The sequence below is a fragment of the Hoplias malabaricus genome, chromosome 2 (assembly GCF_029633855.1).
Source record: "Hoplias malabaricus isolate fHopMal1 chromosome 2, fHopMal1.hap1, whole genome shotgun sequence".
In the NCBI taxonomy this organism is placed as follows: Eukaryota; Metazoa; Chordata; class Actinopteri; order Characiformes; family Erythrinidae; genus Hoplias; species Hoplias malabaricus.
This window is the reverse complement of record NC_089801.1, coordinates 55,005,909-55,033,052: the sequence shown is the minus strand read 5'-3', so window position 1 is coordinate 55,033,052 and position 27,144 is coordinate 55,005,909. Positions and strand designations below refer to the sequence as shown.

Below are 27,144 nucleotides of genomic sequence, written 5' to 3'. Positions count from 1 at the left end.
AGCGTCGCCTCCGCCTCCTGGAAGACTCCAGCAGGGGGCTCGTGTCAGATACGGTCACTCTACTCGCCTGTCTAAGCTCCATTTTAGGAGACAATGGCCTCTTCCTTTAGTGCTGACCTAGGACCAGCTCCCACTTGTCAAATCTTCACCTAATCTGAAATCTTCAAATGGAAACTGTAGGTTTTACCCAGAGAACTTATTTATTTATTTTTGAAAATAATAATAAAAATTAAAAATAATTAAAAATGGAGAATATGAAGGTAAAAAGACCTACAATAAGAGGGCCATATATATCCTAAATGGTGTGTGTAATCCCATGATATCCTTATTTCTTATCACCATTGTTGGGTTGTAAACTGCTGTTTTGTTTTGTTTTTTTATCTGTATTTATTTATTTATTTATTACCTGTGCAAGGGTAGTGTGAAATGTCTCATGTCACCTTTGTTGTGAAGGCCTGGACAGGCATTGTAGTGGTAACTGCCAAAAGCATTCTGTGAGAAGTATCTGTGAGTTTCACATGGACACCCTTTGCAGCTGTCCCATAAACAATGTCCAAAACATTTGTTCCACTAAGCGCACTTGAAAATGTCTCAGGCTGGAATCTGGGCTGGTTTTAAAGCAAAACAATCTACAGCCTGCTGCCGCGTTAAAAAGTCTGAAACAAGCCCTTTCTGTGTACATCAGGAATGTGTAGGTCCTAATTACCATGCAGTCAGATAGCCACAGTGTAATAGAGACATTATTAATTAAGTGTTTTTTATTACTGTGTAGTCTACACTGTGACATACTTCTGGTTATTACAATAAGTCACACTGTACTTATTAGACATTACACATTATATAGTCTACGTATATATTACCCTAGTAATATTAGATTGGGAGATAAAGCAGATTGGAAGTGTGTACTCATGGGGAAGGTTTGTATGTTTAGCACTAAAAGGGAAACTATGGAGGTTAAACCACTTTCTCTGGGGGGTGTGAGCTCTTACCCTGGGCTAAAGTTGAAAGAGGGAGAGTAGAGTGTTATTCAATGTAAACCTGATGTGTGTGCCCGCCCTACTAAAGTAGAGCAAATGTTTTTTATTAACTTGCATAAATATGAATCTGGAAAGTCTATTATAAGCAACTCCAAGGAGGCTGTTAGTAGAAGTCACATTCTCTCGTTCTCTCTCTCTATCTCTCTCTCTCTCTCTCTCTCTAACTTTGTCCAGATTGCTAAACTCTCCTACTGAGTTGCACAAACAGAAGTGTGATTCAGACTTTGTTCTCAGGCTACATCTCCACTGTGTGTGACATTGCTAACTGTGCAATATATAAAGATGCACTAAATTCCAGCTAATTGTTAAATGTAGTGTTTAGAACTTTCAAGTCTACTCTAAAATTAATATCTAATTGTGTTATTATCCAGATACTTTCACTCACACTGATGGTGTAGAATGCAGGTCTAGAAATGAGGAAAATTATGTAACCCTCCTGTGGATGTTATGTCATTTTTTCATATGCATGATCACGCATTTTGTCATTGTGTCCACTGCCAAGAAATGTGTATTGTGTATGAGTACCTGTATAAAGCTGGAATAAATTGTAGCAACAATCATGTAAACCACTGATTAGTAAAACACAGGCAATAAGTAAATTTCCTGTTAAAATTAATCATGTGACCCCATTGAACTTTCAAATTGTCTTTCTGTTGTGAGTTCAGAAACAGACCCATGTACTCCAGTGGGGTGTGGGCAGGTCTGCGTTTAGATTTATAACCATACTCTCCTGTATTTTACGGACTTTTAGAAAAATGCCAATAATCTGTCTACTGTTATGTGCTTCAACAGGCCTGGCCCACGTACACAACAAGAGTTAAGTGTTTCAGTTAACGGGTAAACACACAGGGAACGTGCATGTTTTAACTGCATACAGAGATAACATGCAAAAAAGCCTCAGGGTTGTCATGAAAGAATGACACAAGTATTCACATAACTAACACACACAGGTATGCACTCTCTCTGTGATATTTGTATACTTCTTGGTTTTAAAATATTCTGTATGTTGTATGCCTGGGACAAACCTTTGTTAATAATATTCAACTAATTTCTCTGACATTTATGCAGGGATTATGCAAAGGTTCCAGACTTTATTATGTGTAGAAGCACTGTGCAGATTAATCTGTCTGCATACTGCACCACTGGAGCCAGTCCACTACATAAACATTATGAGCTAGACATGTGTATTTTTTTTTATCAGATATGGTTAGTCTGAGAGAAAAAATATTATATGTAAAATTGTTATTTTTACATTCTTTGATGTGGACAGAACGGGGAGCACCAAGATTCTGTCTGATTAATTGTCTTAAGTCATCAATATCCTCACACGTGATATTATTCAGATATCAAAAAGCAGTAAGTAACTCAGAGTATTACAGTCTTTTTGTTGGGGCTGCAAAAGCTGCAGAAAAGAAAGAAATTAAATCCATCATTAATATAAAACGCATAATTCACTCCAAATTGTTATGACACTGCAGAAAAAAAGCAAAGACAAATATGAGCCAATTGTTCAAGAGGGATTTATCAGAAGAAATACATTTACAACCAATTAGCCAATATCTACCAGTGTCTGCTGATTAATCCTCACAAAACATCCAGCAAAATCTAAAATGCAGCCAATACAGTTTGATACAAACAAACCATACTGTGTTATCAAAAACAGAATGCATGCTGCAGTGGGAACCAGCAGTGAGCACACAGTTTAGTTTCACTTTGTTTTATCTCTTGCTGCTTAAGAAACATGTAAATTGGTTGTTGGGTTTGCACAGCTAAACATGTGTATCACAGCATCTAACAACACCTCCATCTGCCACCTCTCTAGGAGGGCTGCGCATCTGTTAGCATCTGTATATTTTTGTAGAACTCACCTCCTCTGGGACCACATTGAGACTGTCAAGGGGGTTGTGACCCCAGGGTAATAACCCGTGGCATACAGCATGTAGCAAGTCTAGTTAGGTTTTGTTTTTTCATAATTTAGGAGACTGAGATTCTGGTTGAGACTGAGATTCACACCTGCATTATTACTTTGATGACCACTCTGGCTACACCAGAACATAAACTAGAGTCTATGTTGTTTACTTTGGAAGTCATCCTTTACTGTTTGTCTGTTTCATTTTCATTTTATTTTTTCTAGAACTGCTGCCATTTTGCTAAGGGTAACTCCACTAGCGGTATATGCTAAAGCCTGCATCCTATTCAGCCCTTCACAGGAAGTTCACATTGTCCTATATATGGCTGAGATGAATGGCATAATATTTGGCTCCATTTACACTTATGCACAAATGCATTGAGGTTATTCAGAGAATAGCAAAACACATTAATTTAATATGACGGGCGTCACAGTGGCACAGCAGGTAGTGTCACAGTCACACAGCTCCAGGGACCTGGAGGTTGTGGGTTCGATTCCCGCTCCGGGTGACTGTCTGTGAGGAGTTGGTGTGTTCTCTCTGTGTCCGTGTGGGTTTCCTCCGGGTGCTCCGGTTTCCTCCCACAGTCCAAAAACACACGTTGGTAGGTGGATTGGCAACTCAAAAGTGTCCGTAGGTATGAGTGAATGTGTGTGTGTCTGTGTTGCCCTGTGAAGGACTGGCGCCCCCTGCAGGGTGTATTCCCACCTTGCGCCCAATGATTCCAGGTAGGCTCTGGACCCACCGCGACCCTGAATTGGATAAGCGCTTACAGATAATGAATGAATGAATTTAACATGATTGGGGGAAAGGCTCCTGAGCATGCAGAATTATGCAAAGTTGATCATTTACCATATTATGACCCCAAATATTGTAAATACATTAATAAACATGATTAAATTAAATATGATTTTTTTTATTTACTCTCTGTAGATGTAGATGAACAGGGCTATTCAATATATCTTCATTTACAAAATCAAAATCTAAAATGTTGTATATTAGAGTATTAACTGCAAGTCTTTTTTAAATGTCAGATGTGTTTACTGATTGTGGCAGTTGAAATTTCCAAGCATTGCTGTTTTTATATATACACCAGACGACTTTTACAAATACCAGTGTAAGAATGGCGATATAGCATTTGATGTAATCGTGTCGAAACGATTTGACTTATATCGCCCAGCCCTGTTTCTACTCCAGCCCTCAGCGTGTATTTCCCCTCAGGCTCTCTGTGTTGGAGCTCCGCCTGCGGCTCTTTCTCCTCAGAGAGATCAGCTCAGCATCGCGTGAACCACTGAGACCGAGCTGGAGTCACACAGCTGGATAAACCCCACGTTTCCTGACAGAAGATGAGGCTAATAACTCAGATACGACACTTTTTATCGTGCGACTAACTCGAAGAGCGCGTATGAAAGCGGACTCGTGTTTTTGTTTTCCACTTTCCCGTCAGTTCGTATTGATGCTAAATCAACGGTCAGGACTTCTCCCGTTCCCTTCAACGCGTCCCCTGGACTCTGACTAGGGCTTTCTCCTTCATGTTTTTCCTTTTCTGACTGCTCTATGTGGATTTTGTTCGGACACAAAGAGAGATGGGGGACTCTGTGTTCTTCGACAGGCACATTTCGTATCTTGTGAGTAGTTTTCATTTCTGAGAGAAAAACGGTCATTTTCCACACTCTGGCAGCTGCTCTGTAGGAGACCGTGTGCAGTGCTACGATGTTTAACGGCGTTTGTGAAAGATGTAGCTATATCAGAACTTGTAAATACCTCAGAAACGTCTTACACTAGCTGAGGAATTCTTAAAGCTGTTTCGCATGAGTGTGTTTCCTGTTAAGAAACTGGTCTTCACAGCTAGCTATATTCGTATTCAGACAGTAGACTTTATGTAGATTCGTGTGGAATTACTGAAGGTCGTGTAAACACTGCTTGGAACCAGCTACAATATTACTATTTATTTATTTTACTTAAAATCCATTTTCTTGCAGATACATGCTCTTAAAATACCAAAAAAAATTCATCTATAGGTGTTTTAGTCAAGTACATTGGCAACAACATGGTATAATGTCATGACTTTTGTCTTATCTCTACCAAGAGAAGTCATATACACCATGGCCACGTTAGGAATAATGTCTGTTATAAATATGTTTGTTTATTCTACATAAACTATGCATATACATTTCAAGGTTTGAATACTACACAATATTCTGGATTAGTGTTCTGGAAATATCAAAATAATATTCCATATTGACCTGTTTATAAGAAACTTTTCTTCAAGATATGATTATCACTTTTGGAACATAATGCACTGCGTAATTTATTATAAACTCCTTTTCCACTGTTCAACGCAGTAAACCCCAAATTAATGATTGTATTTCTCTCATTTTAGCTATTTTGCAGAATTCTATTTACGCATGTGTCAGGATCTCAAGTGCTTTAATATAATTTAACACATTTATTTCATACTTCTAAACAGTTAAAAGCACAAGACTCAGTTTGAAGGAGGAGTGCAAGGGGGTGCCAAACCCATCCCCCATGAAAAAGACAAAAATCATGTCTCTCATAAACCTGCCACTCCTCTTTCCATCCCCTTTGGACTCATGCAGTTATGTCAGAGCATCCAAGATTAACTTTATGTATATTTTAATTCCAGCCATATGTGAGACTTTCGCACTGAGTTGTATTAGTGTATGCCCTAGTCTCCACCCAGATGTTTGAACTCACAACTAAAGTGAATATTTTTAACTGGTGGTAAACCACTAGTTCTACCTGAAAACCTCACCACCTGTCTGTGTAAAGTAAGCAGACCAATCCAGAAGCATATGGACAACGCGCTTGTGTGGATACCTGGCACCTCATGACTCTGATTAATGTTGGTGTTCTCTCTGTTCTGCCAGATGATAAGTCACCAAATAGGCTTTGTGACAGACTTAAGTCCTTTTGGCAGTAAGTGCTGGGAATGTGCACAGAATTATGTTTGTGTCTGCTTATTATGTTCGCTCTCTTTCAGTCATGAAGCATCTGCCCAGTGAGGCTCTCTTTTTCTCCCTCAGTTCCTGTATGTGTTGAGACTTTCTACAGATGTGTGCATTACTGTAGCTGAATAATGTGTGTCTAATTCAAACCCAGGTCTACAATGAACCTGAGGAAATCTTCTGGAGATGTTGGCATTTGCCAGTAAGAGCTGCAGGTTTGTAGTTGTATTTCTAGGGCCTGGATGAATGTCCCCAGATTATCAGAATTATCTGACCCCAAGAGCTAAATACCTGGACACAAACACACACACACACACTGGAATCAGAATGAAGCTGCAGTGTACATCTGGATGCCTCAAGAGGTCACACTCTCCTGAATAATCTATTCCTCACATTTGTTTCCTATCACTAAAGCCTGCTGCTTGCCTGGCTGGAGATAGATGCTGTATTTTCTCAGTTCCTTTTCATAATGCAACATGGGTGAGAGTTTGTTTTTATAATATGATCTAGAACTCGCATCCACTGACCCTGGCTCTGAACTTAACACTGTGATATTCTAACATCTGATCAGCCTGAATAAAGCCCTCTGCTAGTGCAGGAAGTTTTTAGTTCAGGGTTGGCCTCTTGTGAGGAAGTAAATCATGTGTGTAATCACATCTACACTGCCTAGTGTGCAGGGCAGAGATGAGTGTGGCTGTTTAGACACACCTGGTGTTAGGAGGAAGCATGTGTTGTGCAAAGAAATGTGAGAGTCATAACTCATGAATACATGGACTGGTCTTCACAAAACCTGACAAGTGAATACCATGAAGGAATGCGAAAATGCAGATCAATTTTTGGCCCAGTTATAGCAATATAGACTCTATAACTGGCATCAGACTGTGTCCAAACCTGTATTCCAGGTCAAATTTGGGTTACCGTTAGGGTCAGATTTTAGGATTTTGATAGGCTTAACAATGGTCATTCTTCACAGAAATTTACTCGTGAATTTCACAGTTTTAGAGGCATAATGAGTAGGAGAAAAAAGCCCAAGTTCAGCTTCTGTTTCTGGTTTGATCCTTGAATGCAGTTATATGAAGGCGCATTTCTAATTTAAAACGATTTTTTGCTCATTGAGGAACAGAAAAGGCATTCAGGACCAATGTCTGTAGCTGAAAAAAAGGGCTCTACAAATCTAGGGCTTCCAGTGTGAAATGTTTTGACTGATGAAAAAACCACAACCAACCACAAACCCATGTTTTTATGTGTTACTCTGGCAATTTCTGTTGCTCTCTTGAGACAGGGTGTTGGGTTTTACCACTGTTCTACTTCATAAATGTTATGTTGTTTCCCATTAGACTGATAAATCACACTGCACACGTGTCTTTGCTTTCATTAAACATAAAAAGAGGTAAAATATAATGCTTAAAAAGTTCTCACATGGCTGTTTTTTGGCTTTTTTCAGTTTCATTTATTTGTTGCAGTTAAACTTTAAATAGAATTGAAACATATCGCTTTGAATATTGAAAATGTTTTACTTCCACCTGGACCAGTCTGTATGACTTTTGCTACATCTGTGTTCTAATGGTTATCACTTCTCAAGACTGCTGTTAAAAAGCCAAGTTGGAATCTTTTTTCCTTAAAAAAAGCATTATTAACCATATTTATTAGGCAAGTCACCAATATGTAGCACAGTAATATATTGCAGAATTGCATGCAGGGACAGTTCAATATGCCATGTTTGAATCAGTACTCTGGTCACTGATAGAGTCATAATGTACATTTGGATTTATATACTTGTTATTTTCGTGCAAAATGTTCTTTTAGAAATTATTCTTATCTAATTATAAATAAACACATTTCTTCAAATTTAAAGGGTTTTTAACATGTCTATAGTACTTCTTTAGATCTAGAAAAGCTTCACACAATATGTTGAAACCACTGCTGTGAGGATTGTTTTGGAATCAGCCACAAGGGCATTAGTGAGGTCAGGTATTGATGATTGATGATTAGTTCTAAATCACAAAAGGCATTCTAGATAATCCCAAAACAACTGATGTTCCATCACTCCAAAGACCAAAGTTCATCTGCTCCACAGCCAAATTTTGGTGGCTTTACACCCCTATAGCTACCACCTGGCATAGAGCATTGTGGCCTCAAGCCCATTTTATTTATTGTTTTTTTTTTGTGTGCACAAAGGAATGTGTGTGTTTTCAGTGGGCACACCCTAAACTAGCTGAATTCATTTATTATAAGTTTGTCTTGAAACTTTGGGAGAGTTTATACCGGATGATTTTAAGGTGTCATGGTGTAATTACTTTGTTTCTAGAACATTCTTTGCTTGTTTAAGTAGGGTTTGCATATCTCTTAGATATCATTGCCAAAGGGCATTACAAATTTCTTCTGATTTCATCACAGCTTTTGTTTGTAAAGGAATTGGAGTGTACATTACCAAAAAAATGTTTGGGGGTCGGGGTGGTTGGATTAGTATTGCGTAATCTAAGTATGATGCAAACCCATTACAGAGGGATGCCTTCAGATAACAGAGAAGAATCAGATTGATAGGGAAATTTTAGTGGATTTTTAAATGTCGTAATTATTTGAGAATTGTTATGATCTCCCAGCTGATCTGGCCCACTGTAGCAGTCACATGCCAAACTTAACACCAGACCACAAAATGTGATAAAGAGATAACGGATCAAAGACCCCGGAGACCTGCATTAGAGGAGTGGTACTTAATAATGCCGCATAATGAATTTCTCACAATATTTTCTTTTTTTTTTTAATCACAGTTGTGATCGCTGTAGCATCAAACAATAAGAGCCGTTATGCAACACTTCTGACAGCGCCACAATTGAAAGTATGTAGAGTACAATGGAGTGTCCTTGGAAAGCCAAAGTCTGCAATGTTTTTGACAACTTTAGGATTGTTTTGGCAATTTGACATTTTTATGAGTGTGTTTTTGAACAAAGCACAGTGGTGAATACATCAACAAATTGCAGTCAAAATCAGACATCACTGACAAGTGACACCACTGTCACAGAAGAAGAATGTTCACATTGAAAGAGCATTTAGAAAAAGTAGAGGCACGGCAGATAGAATGGTCTCATAATGTAATGCATACCTTCACAAACTTGTAGGAAAATGTACAGACTGGATGCAGAAGTAGTAAACATGACACCAGGTTTTCTTTTTTAGATCACTATTATATGACCACACAGGAATAAATAATTTATGAGCATGTGTTATTATAATAAAAAGGAAAAGTGCGAGAGATAGTGAAAGGATAGTGTCAGTGAGCACAGAAGAATGTTCCTCTTCATGGGAAGAAGAGGAATATGTTTCATTCTTCTGTCCCTCTGCATGCTGCTGAGTTTTGGAATGGGAGATGAGATAGTTTGCTGGTGTTGTGCAACTCCTTCAGGACTCCAAACCTCCTGCCCCGGTCAACCCTGTAACTTATTCCCATCTGTGCCTGTTACTCAGCGTCCTCTGGCTCCGATGGGTCAGGTGAGCTGGGTGTCAGTTCATGAACAAACAATGCTTCTGTGGCGAGGACATGCAGAAATCAGGCAGTCTGAGACGGGAAAACAGTACACTTTTGTTTGTCTTCCATACCCACCACTGAGGTTTGAAAAAAGTGAGAGGCTGTGAAGAATGAAAGAATACAGAAGAATATCAGTGAAGTAAAATAGTGGCATCCATAATTTTCAGGAGTCATATAGAAGTGATAGTTAAGAGAAGGACGTTTTTATGAACATATGGACAAGAGAATGGAAACCTTACATTATTAAGGCCCTATATAAAACCTTTTTTATTTCTTCGCAAATCATATTTTTGTAATAATTTAAATTGCTGCTATAATTTAGCAGTAGTAAACCTATTTTTATTTGAAGAACATGTCCAGTTTCTGCAAGCCAAGTATTGTGTATGACCAGCAAATATTTCTAGACAATGCTTTACGTTTTAACATTCATTGTACCATTTGCTGATCCCATCCTGGCCATTGTTCAACCCAGAAGTCTGCACCTGAATGTGGTCTCAACTCAGACTGGAAGATGCAGTTGATGCTAACGTAAACGGAAGTGGTGAAAGCAGTTTGCCAGACTCAGCTAACATGCTACAGGGGCTAACAGCACTGTGCTGACTGCATGGCAGCATTGCACAAAACCTTTACGTATGAATCCTGTGTTCTCGGCACAACAGAAATCATAGGGCTGACAGGCACCTGTGCTGGCAGGCACTCTGCTGTGTGATGAGTGCAGAGATGGGGGCATCCCATCCACCCAGAGAGCAAAGCCAATTCCGTTCTCTTAGGACTCCCAGAAGTGGATTGCTGAGGCATCTCTAGGGATCAAACTGGCGATGTCCCAGTGACTGGGTCAACACTGATGCTGCATTTACATTACAGCAAAGTCAAGCGCTTGTTTTGCCAACTGCTGGTTTTGGGGGGCTGGGAGCATGTTGTAACAGAGGTCAGGACAGAACATTGACAGAACATTTATTGAGAGGCATGGATTAGCTGCCACACAGCCACCTTTTTTCTTATTTGCATAAATTTGAGAAAACCTCAACTTTGCTTAACCTTCTCCAAAATTCCTGGTCCTTGGCACAAAACTGCTGCCTCTCTCCATAGAATGAGAGGTGAAATGAAATTCCCCTCATACCGCTGCTGTAGAGATGCACAATTACACAGCTGGACTGCTCAGGAGACCACTGACTGCTGTTGTGTCAGTTTGTGTTTTATATATAATATTTGTGGATGATGTATTTTAATGATCATCAGCTCAAATATGATCATAAGTGGATTACTGCAGATGACAGAGCTGAATGTTACATAAACCTGAACTGGGGCAGCTCAGCTCAGGACTCTTTAGGATAGCACTGAATGCTGCGAGTGAAGCAATGAACCTCGTGGCATTCTGACTATGCCTTCAGGTGTCAGCGCTAAGCTTGGGACCATGACGTCGGGTGTGTTCTCTGATCGGAGGATTATATTCACATAAGCTTTCGCTATTAGTGCTTGTATAAACAGAATACTTTATTTTGTCATTTTTCTGGCGTGGAGCTCAGCAGATACTCAGGATTCCAGGTTACTGGTCAAAGGGATGTGAAGAGAACCAGAGAGAGGGAAAGTGATAGAGAGAAAGACAGCAAGAGAGTGAGTGAGCACTCGCACTTTAGGTTGCCAGAGCGTAAACTTTTAATCCATCTTGTAGTCAGCCATGTGGCTGGGTTTTGCCTTCTAGTGACGCTCGAAGCATACCAGCGCCCTCAGCTCCAATACCTCAACGGATTAGCCGCCACTTTATCTGTTAGCATTTTACACTCGGTTAGCACCCACAAAGCCTTAGAATGGAAATGGAATGCCAAGATGTAACCTTACATTTGGACACTGCTGTTCTTAGAAGGTCATCCTTAGAAGAAAGTAGGACTGAGGCTAGGACTTAAGTGGACCCTCATTTACTTTTGCAGGGCAAATTTTGGCATCCATTTCTCTCTGTATTTAGAGCAAAAAATGGAATTCCAGAGTGATTTTGATGATCACAGTTTTCCACAATGCAGTCATAATTTCTAGGAAATATATACTAGATGTACAAATAGGTTGTACAAAGAATATCATTTTAGAAGAATTTATTCTTATTTATTTATTATATCATGCATTCATTAAGAGTTCTATCAAGGAAAAACATCTATTTGTTATGTTCTTGGGGATAATACTGTATCCAGAATATGGTTATATTGGTGATAGTGATCATGAACATAGCATATTACAACTTATAAAAATAAAATGACAATTGTAATTTAAATAGTGTGCAACATTTACCTTAAAAATGACAAAAGAGCATAGAATGTTTAAATTTTGAAATATAATTTTATGTTACACGATATAGTGCAGCAGGTAGTGTCGCAGTCACACAGCTCCAGGGACCTGGAGGTTGTGGGTTTGAGTCCTGTTCCGGGTGACTGTCTGTGAGGAGTTGGTGTGTTCTCCCTGTGTCCCCGTGGGTTTCCTCCGGGTGCTCCGGTTTCACAGTCCAAAAACACACATTGGTAGGTGGATTGGCGACTCAAAAGTGCCTGTAGGTGTGAGTCAATGTGTGAGTGTGTGTGTTGCCCTGTGAAGGACTGGCGCCCCCTCCAGGGTGTATTCCTGCCTTGCGCCCAATGATTCCAGGTAGGCTCTGGACACACTGAAACTCTGAACTGGATAAGCACTTACAGATAATGAATGAATGAATGAATGAAAGAATGTTATACAATGTTGCAAAAGCTTTTATTTTAATTATTTATACAACTAATAGTAAATATGATATAGATCCCTTCATCAGTAAATGCAGACTATTCTTCTGGGTGGACTCAATGCAGAGCCTGCACTGTAGCCTGCACAAGTGCCCTTAGCCTTTGTGAGTGGCTTTACTTCTGTTGTCTGCGTCCCTCAAGAGTTACGCCACCAAAAACACTAAGGCTGAATTCCAAATATTTATTTAAATGCTATGTAGTACATAATGTATTGGTGTAGTAGTATTAGATTTATAAATCCATAAAATGTACTATTTAGGGAGTAGGCTGCTAATTAGAACAGAACATAATTTACTTGTGGGGCCAGAAAGGCACCAAATACAAAGCTGACAATTTTTCCCCCTGTGCTCCCACTTCCTCGTTGCAAGATTTTTTTTGTTGTTGGGTTTTTTTCTCGTTTATTCCATATTTTCCCCTTGTTCGACATTTTTATTTATTTGGTGACGTCCAAACTAATATCAGTGGAAATCTCACCATGAATTTGGTGCTATCTGCAGCCTCTGTAATGTGGAGAAGAGGATTTCACATTTCTGAACTTCTCTACTGAGCTTAGAGCTCAACACAATGTTTAGTTACATTTCTGGGAAATGTGTTTTAGGCTACATGTGGTGTTTACCTACGACATAGGTTTGACACAGAAGCTTTAATCAATACCATGTTAAAGTGGTATGTATTGTTAAGAGTAAATTCTGAGTCAGTGAAAAGTAAACTTTGTGGAGAGACACTAGAAAAAGCAGTATTTCTGTACAGTTAAACCACTGCTCATCGTAAAGTAAAAAACATGGAACACTAACTGTAGTAGGATCATTCTTTGATAACTGACATAAACTGAACCAACATTTACAAATTATTGCAGCAAGCTTAAGTTGTCATACATGCTGCTTCAGTCCATTTTGATGTCATTCCATCTGTGTGTGAGACTTGTTGGAATAAGCCTTTGTTAATCTCTGTAAAGATCCATGCCCTAATCAGGACTTTTTAAGATGTGTAGTCTTATGAATACTTAAAGTCTTGGGAAAGACTGACTTTGTCTAAAATGGGTGCAGGTGTTTAGCTTAAAGAAATAAATACATATATAATAATACTATTAATAATAATAATAATCCACACTCATCAGTGCCACAGAATGGCTCTCACCCTCTTTAACGAGGATGCATACATTTTTAAAAACCTTTTTAGTCCTTCTCAGCCAAAACGACATTCCACTCTTACAGCATAACTCTTTTTACTCCTATATGCTTTGGCACAGACTCAGGTCAAGGTTCTGTTTAACTGTCTCTGTAAATTAATGAAAGCCAGATTGCCCATATATTGTCTGTAATTAAACCTATTTATCTTAAACACACTTTATTTTCATATCACTGTACAGAGCTGCTTGGTTGACGTCACAGCTATACGGAGGACAAGCCCATGCCCAAACATGCTCCCCAGCAGTATGCTCAGTCCTCAGAGTGTAGCGTGTATAGTGACCCAAGTGGAAAGGTGTCAGAATGACAGATCTGCCAGCAGAGGCAAGTCGGAAATTCCTCCTGTTGTTCGAGGAGGGGGTCATCCAGTACCTGCTGCGGATCTTTCACAAATGCCTTCCATGCATTGCAACACGTCTCCATACCTTCCTAAGGCTTACCTAGCCAAGTCCCCAAGGCTGTTTACTTTGCTCAGCCACTCCTTCTGTAAATAGGCTGGTGATAGGATGGAACTAGGGGCTGAGGGTACTTGCTTTTGATTTAGAATGATCCAAAATCCTTTTGTAATGTTGATCGCTTTAGCATTAAGATGCTTAACATTTGTTAGTAGTAGAAGTTTTGTATCATTTATACTTTTGTTTTGTATCAGTCTGTCATCATGAAATGAACACGTGAAGGAAAGCTGTCATATTTTTGCACAAAATGAAAAAGTATGATAGGAATTTGTTTGCACAGTGAAAACAGGACTCCCCAGTGCTATAGAAAACATAAGCATGAGAGAGGCATTCTTCATTTTAAGTGCAATTACAAGCAATCATATAAAAGCAAGCGGAGAAACAGTATTGCTTTGTAGTAATGCCTCTGACGGTTTTCAGAGCTCCTTATAGTCTGGGTCCATTTGCACCCAGACTAAAGTAATTTAACGTTAAGATCATCTTAATTCCAGTATGATTTCATTAGTGCATAGCCTCTGAGAAAGCAGGCCTTAATTAGAGTTTCGCTTGTGCAGACAGTTAAAGCAACTGAAATATCTTTATTAGGAAGTCAGGCAGAGTTTAATAGTGTTTAAATGAAGGAGTAAATGAAGCTGGCCATGTATGTGTGTAAAAACTGCCTATAGTGGTGTGACACTACGCAGTAAAAGCTCAACTGAAACATGTCCAGTGTTTAGAGCTGTTTAATGTCCACAAGTCTGTGCACATCTGTAAAAAGTCCAAGCTGCGTGATTTTATAGAGCTTTCTTTAAATATTTTAACAAGCAAGACAGATTTCGTTATTCAAATACCATTGTAAAGATGAAACCACTCGTGGATTTACGAGACTGAACTTTTCAGATGGATGTCTTGCTAGTTTTTTAGCTGAAAAGAAAAATCTGCTCCTAAGGCCAAAGGGTCAAATGTTAAAGCAGTGGGGGTCAAATAGCAGAGCCTCTGGTTGTAACCTGTCATAAGATGTGCAGGTTGTTTTCCTGTTATACATGTTATTTTTTCTTATACATCAACAATCAACGCCAAGTCATGCAATTTTTTTAAGGCACATTTTGTTGCAAAATTGAAAAGAACACTGCAACTGGGTCTGACAAGGAATTACAAATGTAACCATATTTGGGAATCATGTTGCAAAAGAGTTTTCTAAATGTAATTGTACATCCAGGAGCAGGAAAGAGACGGCATGAACGCCTGTTCTGATGGATGCGAGTCTAATGCGGAGTGGGACTTTTTGCAAATACTTCAGCATGTGCTGTTGTGTAACTTGTTTAGTTAATGATAAACAGTAGAAGTGTACCGCTGGAACCACATCCTGGAGCTAACCACGGAGACCACTCCGTGCACTCTTCTCCACAGTTTTCCTTTTTAGCTGTTTTGCAGAGTTATTATTTATTGCACTTCCTTTTCAGCATTGGGCACGAATGGCAAGTCAAAATGCGGAAGCACAATTCGAAAAACAGAGAAATGAACTAGCAGGATAACTACAAACTAGCACGTGTATGTAGGTCATGACTACATGACACAGAGCAGCTTACAGACCATAGCACTTAGTGCCTGGGTTAGTGCCAGGGCCCTCATACTATTGTTCTGTGATGAAGCGTGCTTAGGATGATTGTTATTGAGTGACCTGCACATGTATTTCAAACCGATGAAATGGTCTGCTTGGTTGCTGTATGTGGATGTGTTTGTACGTGTGCCAGACACTAGTGGCGTGAGTGCTGTATCTGGGTGGCTAGTTTTGGGTTTTCATTGTTCACACTGACATGTCTGATGTTGAATCAAAGGAAACCACAGAAACAAAATTTTCTGTGGTTAAAGTTCACAGCTTCTCAGTGACGCTGGCATGTATTTTTAATGGCAATTCTTCAGAACAACATTAAATAATGTTTTAGGGTGTTATTATGCTTACCTGGCATCTGCGCATAGTATTAAGTAATTGCTGCAAAACCGAAGGCTGTGCTAAATCTGTGAACAAACGCATATTGTTGGGCCAAACTAAACTGCAGTGACTTTGAGAGTGTCCGAACTTACGAAGGTGTTTTCGGCTTTGTGCATCCTTCGCAAACATGAAAGAAGCGTCCTGAGGCTGTCCTTCTTCAATGTACCAAAGAAATACTCCACAAGGTGCTGTGCTTTGCTCTTATTTTCTCATGATATAAAACCAGCTTAAAATCACTAATACACATCCAAGTGTAGAAAACCACATTTATAACATGGTGAAAGCATGTCAGATTATTAATTTGACTTATGCGGCCAGTAACGTGTATATTACATATTTTATTTCGGCTTACGATCACCTTCGGTGATCTGAAGGTGATCTAAGGTTAATTTTGTATGTATAATTTAAATAATAATTGAGTGACCTTAAATGTCATGTTCACAATTTAATTCCAATATACTTTTTAGAAAATTCGGAGAATATTTCCTCACCATTTGCTAGCTCCCTGGTCAGTTTGTGCTCTGAAAAAAGGGCCGGTGTTTGTATGCAGCCCTGGCCTAGTTAAAGGAAAGCAAAATAAATTTCCTAGTCTGAAATGGCTCACACTTTATTTCTCTGTGAGCCACTGCCAAGAAATGACATCTGGAGGAGTTTGGATTGTGGAGAGAACACAAAACATTGGAAAGCATGAAAAGAGATGAGGATGATGGTCTATTCCTACTTCACAGGTGGGTAACATTGATTTATTTTCATTGTTTCCCAATTATTTAAGTGGAAATGTCTCCAAATTTGGGAGAGCATTAATTGCGTGAAAGTAAACATAGACCAAAGTGCTACAAAACTTACAAATGAGTTACAAATGAGATTCTGTGTTATATCAAACTATGAATAAAAACTTACAGACTTCAAAAGCTTTTAAGACTTTTAAGCTTCAACCAAGCTTCTGTTAGGCCATAACCAAGCAACTGTCGGGTTCTTACTCAAATATAACAATCCCCTTTAAAAGATGTGGGGCTTCTGAGTGAACAAAAAAAGGAGATGGAGTTTGTTTTGTTGTGAAAACAGTAGTTTCTTTAAAAGGAGTTTTGCTAGATGTCTATAAGTACTGACCGTTTGACATAAAAGCAACATAATTTATATTCAATAATAATAGAGTTGAAAAAAACCCTAATAATTGTCTATGTATTGTCTATTTTTTATTGATTAACAACCATCACTAGTTATGTTTGCATAACTATAGCACTGTTATTTTGAACCATTTAATGACCACTTAGGGGCTGGAGTGAGAAAGTAAATTGATAGCTACTATACTTTTTCTGTTCTCATTCCTGCATGCTGTAATATTTGGATTAAGATTTATTCTTTCATATGAGGTAGCACAATTTCTCAACGGTCCCCTAGAGCACTTCTGCAAATGGGTTGTATAAGACACCACAATGAACCTCTTACTGCCTGTCAAGTTTGCTGTGACTTGTTTACAAACCATTTGTCTCGAGAAATATACTAAAGAGGCCAAAGGGTGAGTCAGGTTCAAGATAAGCAATATTGCAGTGAGGTATAGGCCTGTTCCGAACTTCGCTTTCCTCTCCATCTTCACCTAATTTCTGCCTTATCTCCTGCAGTTTTCTGTAGTCTGAGAAGATCCAGTAGACCATGAAACTCCTCTCACCCAGACGCTTCTGCAGGGTCCATTACCCTGCATCCTTAGAATGGTTTCAGCTTCATCTCCTTGACCCAGCTCTCTTGTTAGAGTTGCTAATCCAGGACAGGTCGGGGAAGGGGTTAAGAAAACATATCATTCAGACAATATGGCCAACATTTATATCGTGATATATTTCTTAGTTTCTGGCTATACTATATAAATCCGTAAAAAAAAGATACAGAAAAATTTCCAGGAAAAACGAAATATGACATCACTGACAAACCTAAAGCTTTTGGCTTTGCAGCTTGTCATATTTAATAATCCGCAGTCTGCTAAAAGCCCTAGGTTGTAAAACAAACTCAGACTACATCAGTTGACATAAGTATCATGTTTTTATGTGTCCACAATACAGCACAGTATACCTTGTCACTTTGTGCTCATAGGTTCAGAAGAGTTTAAGCAAATTGTTCCATGACTCCTCATAGTCATTATGAAAAGACTTCATATCCTGTTCAGTGAAGCATTAGAACTACTTCTCAAAAGAGTTTTTCTACTTAGGATACCAGCAAAAACAAGCCTTTCATTTCAGTCTTTTCATTGTTATTTAGAATTCCTCATAAATTGCACCAAAGTACAGCACTATCTTTTCCTCTGCCAAGGTCATCAGTTGAAGAAATGCAAAATGGGTTGTGGTGTCATCAGGCCGTCCAGAATTTCATCTTTCTCAGTCATCATTTTGCCTCTCCTGCTGTCAAAACTAGTCCCTGTAGTCTAATTCAGAAAGATGTACTTTTCTTTGGTTTGGTTTCCCACAATACATTTTTGGCTACTCACCTATTCTTGGTTAAGAGGAAAAACACCATATTATGCAACTTGTCCTGAAAAAAACCACGATATGCTACAAAGTAAAGATGGCACCGATCTGATACACAGTATCGATGTTTTGGAATAGATATGGAAAGGAATGTGAGGCTCCTATCGAGTCTGAAATGGCACAAACATTTTCAAGAAAACATCTCAGTTTGGCATTGATATCTCCTGATACTCATAGACTCAGGAGTGTACATGTTGGTACTGGAACAAATATGTTGTGTAGTTCCATCTCTAGCCAATGATGCATTAGCCTCTGCATTGGCCGCTGTGCTCATGAGCACTACAACCAAGATGAGCTGTGATCTCCTCTTTATTGTCAGTTGTAAAGGCATGAAGTCAAAGGAGTGTCCCAGTTTAAAGCATTAAATGTATTTATTTAGGTTCAAGTCCCACTCCGGTGACTTGAGTCTGTGAGGAGTTGGTGTGTTCCCCTCGTGTCCGCGTGGGTTTCCTCCAGGTGCTCCGGTTTCCTCCCACGGTCCAAAAACACACGTTGGTAGGTGGATCGGTGACTCCAAATTGTCCGTAGGTGTGAGTGTGTGTGTGTTGCCCAATGTTCCAATGTTGTAAGTATAGTCGAATGACATACTTTGCTCAATTGGTCACGTGAAGTGCATCATAGGTCTGACATATAAAGGGATCAATACAGAATCAGGGATCAATATAAAATCAGACCTCCATCACACTGCACACTCAGAAACTGGAGCCCCACGCAAAGGCAACAACATATAGGAAAATAAGGCTTTACAGTAGAGATTAGGATCAAGGCCCTGCAAATGAGCCTTGTCTGAAACAACTAAGAGGAATGATGATTTTTTAAAATGCTTTGCTTTGTGCTTTTGTCCAAGTAGGATTTCTCCTAATGTATCACAGAAGTCATTCTGAACTGAGGCAGGCATGAAAACAACACATGGGAATCGCCCAACCATCAAAACGGTCACCTTTTAACCCCTCAGAAATGTGCAGTGTCATAAAGGGGTTACACATTCCAGTCCAGTCATGGATTTTTATTGTCAACAAGAAAGCAGTGTAACATTCCATTCTGATCTGCATTATGGGACCAGGTCGATTTCCTTATCTTTAGCTTAACAACACTCTGTTCTATATTATATAGCCTTAAGCTTGCTCTTAGGAAATGTGAGCTCAATGGCTCTTGTACAAAGATTCATACAACTGTAGGTGGCTCAATGAGCGTGTGGTATGAATTTTACCATGTGCAAAGTTTGTCTTCACAAAACTGGATTGATAGTATCTACTATACTATCCACAGTTCAGGGCCATCTCCTAATTCATTTACACTGGGTCATGCAGAGCATATGAATCATCTGCTGTAGTTTGAAAGCATAACAAGTGCTTCTGGAATGATTTGCATGATATCTGACATGAGATAACATTCCATGAACACAGGCAAAAAAGGTCAGACAATTTCAACATATCTCATATCTAGGAAGAGAGAGGCACCTGTTGGAATGCAATGGTATGGAAAGGTTCCATTGTGCATGAAGCTTCTCAGGGCTTCTTACCATATGATGAAAGATTGTAATCTCATAGTGTTGATGCACGTTGTCCCACAAGCACTTCATTTCCTCACCAGCGTTCTCAGTAATCTTGCTTACTTTCATTTCCTTTTTCAGCTTTTTGTGTGAAAGAGTTTCATGGCTTCTTGCTTAACTGGCAGTTAGCACTGGTGATCCGGTTGTAGTGATGTGAAACCATGTTTGTCGTTTGTTCTGTAATAATTAAGTTTGGGTTTCAGTTGCTAAGGGGCACAATGTCTATTTTCAGTGATAGTCTGCCACTCATTCTTTCCCATAATTTTTGTACATTCCCAGATATTCCATTGCAAGATTTTTTTTAAACAATTGCCCAATCTCATACCACAGGTATGGCGATTCCCAGCTCATTCTTGAGAAAAAGAATGCCCAACAGAGTCGTTCAGACTAGGTCGTCTGCCAAAAGGAAAGGAAAAAAATAGGACCATATAAGAGAGCATTTGGCTTTTAGATAATTACTGACTCATAGAAAGAAACACCTAAATTGACATGGTGTTTTTTAAATAAGGTATGGACACATACTGTGACCACAAAGTAATAAACTGTGGCCACAAAATCTTATTCTGATGCCACAAGGTAATATATTGTGGTCACAGAATAATATACTCATATATCTCAAGGCCTCAATATATTATTTTGTTTACTTATTATACTGCATTTTCTAGTGGCCACAGTATATTACTTTGTGGCCTTGATACATTAGGGCCTCAATATATTATTTGTGGCCTGTATATTTTATGACGTGGCATCGATGTATTATTTTGTGGCCACAATGTATTATCACATGGCCTTAATATATTGTTTTGTGGCCTCAATATATTATATCTTGACCTCACTATATATTTTGTGGCCTTATCACACCTTATGAAAAGCAGCCAGCATATCACCTTTATAGGGAAAACAAAGAGGCCTTTGAGAAAACTGCATAGAGATATTTGATAAAAACAGCACTTACGTTCTAGTGCTTTTGCCTTTTGATTTGCCTGTTTTTTTTAACAAAACAGGTGCCTGAAGGGTTTGTTTTCTAATCAAGTGTGGACATTAGGAAAGAATGCTTGTGTCTGGTATCCTGACACTGTCTTAATTAGCTTTAAATTATGAATCTTATAATGATGCATTAGTTTGTCTTTACTGGGTCAGACTCTTGAACAGTCAAAGGAAAGTCCAGTTAACAAAAGAAAATATTTGTCGTTGGAGAGCGTTTCCTCTGAGGGAGTGTGCTGCTCATGATTAAAGGCAATGATGAAAAGAAATGGTCCTGTTTCTGTGCAGCTGTGGAGGCCGTTGAAAAAGGTAGAGCTGCATATGTTCAATCTCTAATCTCTCACCACCTTCAAGGCAAGTGTGGGAGAAGCAAGTTTCCCTTGAAACTTGATGGATTAATGTCTGCGTGCATGTGTGTGGGGTAGAGTGCTTAGGTTTGAAAGAAAAATGGACAGAAGTTGAAAGAGAGATAAACACAGGAGAAGAAATTCCATTGTGCATACTTACAGTGACATATTTTTGATTGTTGCCTAGCAGTTGATGTTGATTTGTTTGTGTGCTTTTTGCTCTTTTAGTGTGTGATGATCTGTCATTTAGAGATTTGCCAGGTGCTCTAATATTTGTTTCCAAATAAGCTAATACTGACTGTTCCAAAATAGCTAACGCTGCATGCCAAAAATCAGTACTCTAGCCATTGGTCCCCATCTTCTGTCTTTCGCCACTGATATGACACATCTGTTGTCTTTAATATCCATTTTAAGCTGAGTCTTGGCGAGACAAGGTCTCATTTTGAGATTGTTTGGGGAAAACCATATGAAAGTTAAATGTTAAAAAGGTTAAATGTTGGTGGGAACGTGCACCAGGGCGGAAACAAGAAATATTGCTTTTTTTTGCTGCAGATTCTGCAGCGAACATTTAACAATTCATTCCAAGGTGGGTCTTTTCCTCATGAGATCATGATCACCAACCTTGTGAGTCCTAGACACAATTTTGTAGGTACCTCTACCATTTGTTCTAATCTGTGCTTTCTATGCACCAACATTTTAGACTTCCACAGCTTATGGCTGAGTGATAAGAGGCTCAATGTATTATTTCCACTGTATTTACTTGTCACAGCATCAAAGCAGTTTTATGGCAAAAAACAGTGCATAGCTGCTATTGAGTGCTGTTTGACAGATGCTGAAAGCATGGTGAAATCTATTAGTGAATATGCATTTGACACTATTTTCTGCAATGATCACATTGGTAGCAGGAGACTGACGCAGTATGTTTGTGGAAACAGCTTTGAAAAGTCTTCAAAACATTTTCATGGACCATTGCTCAATAGGAAACATCAACCAATCACAACAATAAAATCACCAAAAGTGGTCTGGGAAAATAGACAAATGTTGTTGTAATACTGGAGGAATCAGGCAGAAGAAGCAGGGAGTTCTTTGTGCTGATAATCTGTTATTCACCACCACAAAAGTAAGAGTTTTCCCACACTTCAGAGTTGATATTATCAGCCAAACATAACAATTCATTCATTCATACATTAATTCATCTTCTGTATGCACGTCATCCTGTTCAGAGTGTGTCACACACTCACTCAGTCACTCATAGTTTCACACAGAAAAGACACCTACCAGCCTGTGCTTTTGGACTGTGGAATGAACAGGAGGATCCAGAGGAAACCCACACAGACACAGGGAGAACACAAAAACTCCTCACAATATAATAATCAAAAGTCAAATTGTCCACTAGACATAGCAATCAAACCCAGCAGCTTCCAAAACTGCACCATGTAAACCTCATGGAACTGGCTTGTAACTAACTCACATACTCACTTGCGGATAGGAATTGATCCACAAGGGGCACTATTCAGTCCTTTGCATCTAAGAAACTATTGCTGCATTCCAAGTAGTAGACTTCCACTGAAACACCCCCACAAGTCAGAAATTTGGGGGAGCCTCACCAACCCTGAGTTCAGAATCCAAGATGGCTGACTGCAGATCAACAGTGTGTAAAAGAATAGTGTCATACAGTTTATTAGAGCCTCTATATGTCTGTGTGTTATTAGATCAGTTGTACACCCATTCACTGTCCAACTACTACATATGGTTTCCATGGTGTTAAAATATCACACGAATGGTGTCGCTAACAGTGCTAACTGGAAACAAGCTAACAATGAAAATTTAGGGTGTAGGGTGTTTTGGATGTTTAATCTCATGTAAACGCGAGCAACGACATCCAAGGTAAATGGAGCGCAGCATTTGTGTCCTTGCTCAGATGTCAGGAGTGTGATGATTAATGTTTAAGTGTTTCTTCTTAAATCAAACAGCACCTTAGCTCATGTAGAATATAACTGAATGTGCTCCATCACTCAGTTCCATTGCGTCACAGCCTATCGCAAGAGGGCTTTACATCCCTCAGGCTGATCCTTGAGACTGTGTGTGGCTGGTCCAGAGTTTCCTAGGGCTTTCTGTACTGTGTGTGAACAGCTGAATGCATTTATCAGCAATGGGGGCACCTGAAAAATAGGTAAAATCACAAATGTAAAACTGGTATCTAGAAACCTTTGGAAGATATGGGCTGTTTTAAAGACTTTTAGGCTAACACCAGTTTCCATAGGGGCTGTTCAGTTCAAAACCATGATTAATCCATATGTGAATAACAGACCCATTCTGTATTTTATATCATAACCAGCTGAAAGTTTAGCTGAGACTTTACTGAATGACAGTACTCACTTTTGGCTTCACTAAACGTGGCTTTCAAACATTCCATTAAATAGTTTGACTGTTTACAACAGGTCGACTAATGCAATCTAGTCTATGACGCAGGGATTTGATTGTGCACCATTTGCAGCAGATGTGTTTAATGTTTCTGCTTTTTGGCTAAATGAAAAATGTTCATTTAAGGATTGCTAACAGTAGAAAAAAGAGGAAATAATTTTCTTTTATTAAACAGCATCCAGGCATGAACTGGCCAGTATTATCCTCTGAGTGTTCTCGAGACAAGAAGTAGGACAGAGACAGTTCTAAAAGTGCATTTTTAGAATAAAAATGCAAATATTTAATTAGTATCTGTATTTAATTTTGGCATGACGGGTAAACATTAGAACTTATGCAAGAGCCACTGGTTCCAGATCAAATAACACTTCAGTGATTCAGCCTTTAAGCTAACAGACTCCTTGTGCATGGTTGTTTGGTTTTGGTGAGCCGCCTGTGGCTTGAGGCTGTAGCTCCGAGCTGGGGGGAGACGGCGTTCTCTCTCCCGCAGTGGATGGGACGATCTGTTAAATAAATGTGACAGGAGACTCATAGCAAAGCAATTACACAAGATTACAGTCTTTCCTCTCCCCTCCTGTACACAGTGACTGATGATGCGGCATTGTCAGGACACACCATAATTTGAGGGTGGCTTTTCTCGTGGTTGCAGCACACAGTGATTGTTTGTTTTTGTACTGGTGGGTAACTGGCCGAGGCTAGCTATAAATTACCATTCAACGTCATCTACCTCACAATATATACCTAATAATATAGTTACGAATATCCAATGATTAGTTAAAAGCTGTTGGTATGTGATTTTTAAATTTATTTTTAAAAATAAATTTTTGATAATTTCCTTTAGTATAATTATTCTTTTTAATTGTATAATTCAGTGCATAGAACATGTCAATTGGACTAATCCCGAGGTAATTCAACTCTGAAGTGGATTTCTAGCACACATTAATTCCAGTAAATGAGGGGAGAGCCAGCTCAGTTCTGTCATTATTTCCCTTGTAGCCCAACTGTTGAAAGTGCTTCATGCTGAGTGTTGTAATTATGAACAAACTTCATTAGCTCACTGCAGTGTTGATTTCCTGAGCAAGGGATTTACCTCGTGGCATGCGAGGCAAGATTACACACATTCCATGGAAGTAGACAGTGAGAGAGTGGCTGTAGAAGAGAGTGAGGAAAAGAGTAATGTTGATGGGGGTGGGTGGTGGAGAAAGACGAGTGTGTGTGAAGGGGAGTTAGGAAGATATTTGCCTTTTGATGAGAAAGGGAAACTCTACAGGGGGAGTTAAGTTTCACAAAGCAGCCTGGACCTCACATTATACAGAAACCTACATTTTGTGGACACACCAGAAAATAAAAGTGCTACAAAAGGTTCTTTGAGCAATGTCATAAAAGAACCACTTTTGGTTCCATAAAGAACCCTTTTGCTAGTACGTTTTGAATTGGGTAAAGATCCTTAAAGGAACACTGCATAATATTTTTACCATAAAATTTCAGCTTCAAAATTGTTGTGATGCTTTACTGTAAAAGTTAACTATGTAACTTTTGGAGGAAAACACACCCTCCCACCCTCTCTCCATTGATTTCAGTGCTGTATAAATGAATTACGCGAGGGGGAGCCTCAAGAACCAAAGTACCAAATCTTACCTAGTCTTCATTCTCAAATGTCCCTTAAACAAACAATTCTTTACAGAACCAAAAGTAGGTCTTCAATGGCATCGCTCAAAGAAGCCTTTGTAGCACCATTATTTTTATGTTCTAGTTCTAATTGAACTTGTTTAAATGTTATTAAACATTACTGTAACAATTAATACAAACTAAGGGTGATGCTGAGTGAATGCTGATGTATATCCGTGATGGAAGGGTGTATACAATGTGATATGATAATTATGGTTATTTTTTATCATTTTTTTGTATATCTCAAAGTTTTGACAAATTTTCTTCCCAATAATTAGTCAGCCCCAGTTTCCTCCTGATCACACAGACACGTGTTTACTCTGATAAACCTGATGCTAGTCCATTGTTTCTTTTCAAACTGCTGCTAATGCAACACAAATGAACAGCTTAATGTTTTAGAGAATACCACAAACTGCCCAGCACTGTTACATAAGCAGAAAGACACTACAGGGGAGCACCATTAGCTTAGTTTTGATGTTGTTAGTTTAGATGTGAACATCATGTGAAATGATTTCATATAATTTTTGAAAGTATTGTCTATATAGCTTTAAGCTTATTTGCTAATGTCCTCTGACTACACTGGAATACAGCACAAGCCGAGTTACCTGGCTGACAGTATTTACATCATTAAACTGCAACTCAGGCCAGAAATGATCTTGCTTTTTTTTCTCTTATTGAGGAATGGCATCATACTACAAAACTTTCAAGAATGAATTTTACTTAATGAGCTGTATCAAGCACCAGCAAGACCTTCATAACTGCTGTGTGTAGCCTTGGAGATGTTGGGGTATTTGTGGTGATGGCCTGCAGGTGCAATAATTGCTCCCAGACTTTGATTTGTAGAGTGAGCAACGATTTGAACTTCCTTTATGAGAAAAATGGCTACTTTGTGGGCTTGGTTAAGTGCCACGCCATACTTTCCTTTACCCATGAGTTTACATAACTACGTTCAGCACAATAAAGTGTGGGACTGTTATTTTCATAGTCTTATTTGGTTTAAAATATCAGTTACAAATGTTCCACAGGTCTGTTGAACCTTTTTCAGATTTATTTGCCCAACCAGTCTTTTTCTTGTCACTGCAACACTACTCTTACATCATCATTGCAATCTTCCAAATTCTGTTTCCTCTTGTTGTTGATTCTTTAGACCCCGCCCCACTCTCCACCAATCAAATGGCAGTGGGGCAATGCATGAGCAGCAGCAGGTGGAGGGGGTATTAATCTTCCTTCTCTGACAAGCCAAGGAGTACTGCCGGCATTTGCAATTACCACCAGATGTTAACCACAGCAATTCTTTTCAGGACACACACGCTTTCTGAGCCATTATCACCTGAAGAGAAAAAAGGAACGGGTGAAAATCTAGACTGAGATATTTCAGAGAGTGGGCTTTTAATATGAATGCTGAATTAATACTCTTCTGGATCAGTAACCGAGAGGCCAGATCCCTGAATCTTCTTTGAGTGTTCTACATAACAGGCACAGATGTGTGTGTCCAATATCCTCCTGAGGGAATTCTGGGAGCAGACATGTTTGTGCACAGTGCAGATGTTTTATGTGACGTTTGCATTTCTCTTTGTGGATAACATGATTTTTCATATTAGGGTTGGATGAGCATTATTCCTCAGCTTCCTGCACACTTCTTTAACCTTCACTTCACAAAGGTTCTGCTTGCGTAAGCTGTTAAAATATCATTTTTCCAGTGTCAGATTACAATTAGTCCATGGAAAACTCTGATGGAACTTGTAACAGAATGCCATGACCTGTAAAGTAGTCAACTGTCTGTTGCATAACTGACCAAAAAGAATGTACGTTTGTTGTCCAGACCTTAGATGTAAAATTACAACATC

General features: G+C 39.0%; 1 protein-coding gene across 1 annotated transcript in view; it reads left to right on the top strand.

Moving 5' to 3' along the window:
- Nucleotides 1–4,246: 4,246 nt before the first annotated feature.
- LOC136686474 (rho GTPase-activating protein 6-like) overlaps nt 4,247–27,144 on the top strand; it is a 64,264-nt gene continuing 41,366 nt past the window's right edge. Inside the window, exon 1 of the mRNA XM_066660284.1 lies at nt 4,247–4,572. Within this exon, the coding sequence (XP_066516381.1) occupies nt 4,531–4,572 (42 nt within the window). The 5' untranslated portion in view covers nt 4,247–4,530. The remainder of the gene's footprint in view (nt 4,573–27,144) is intronic.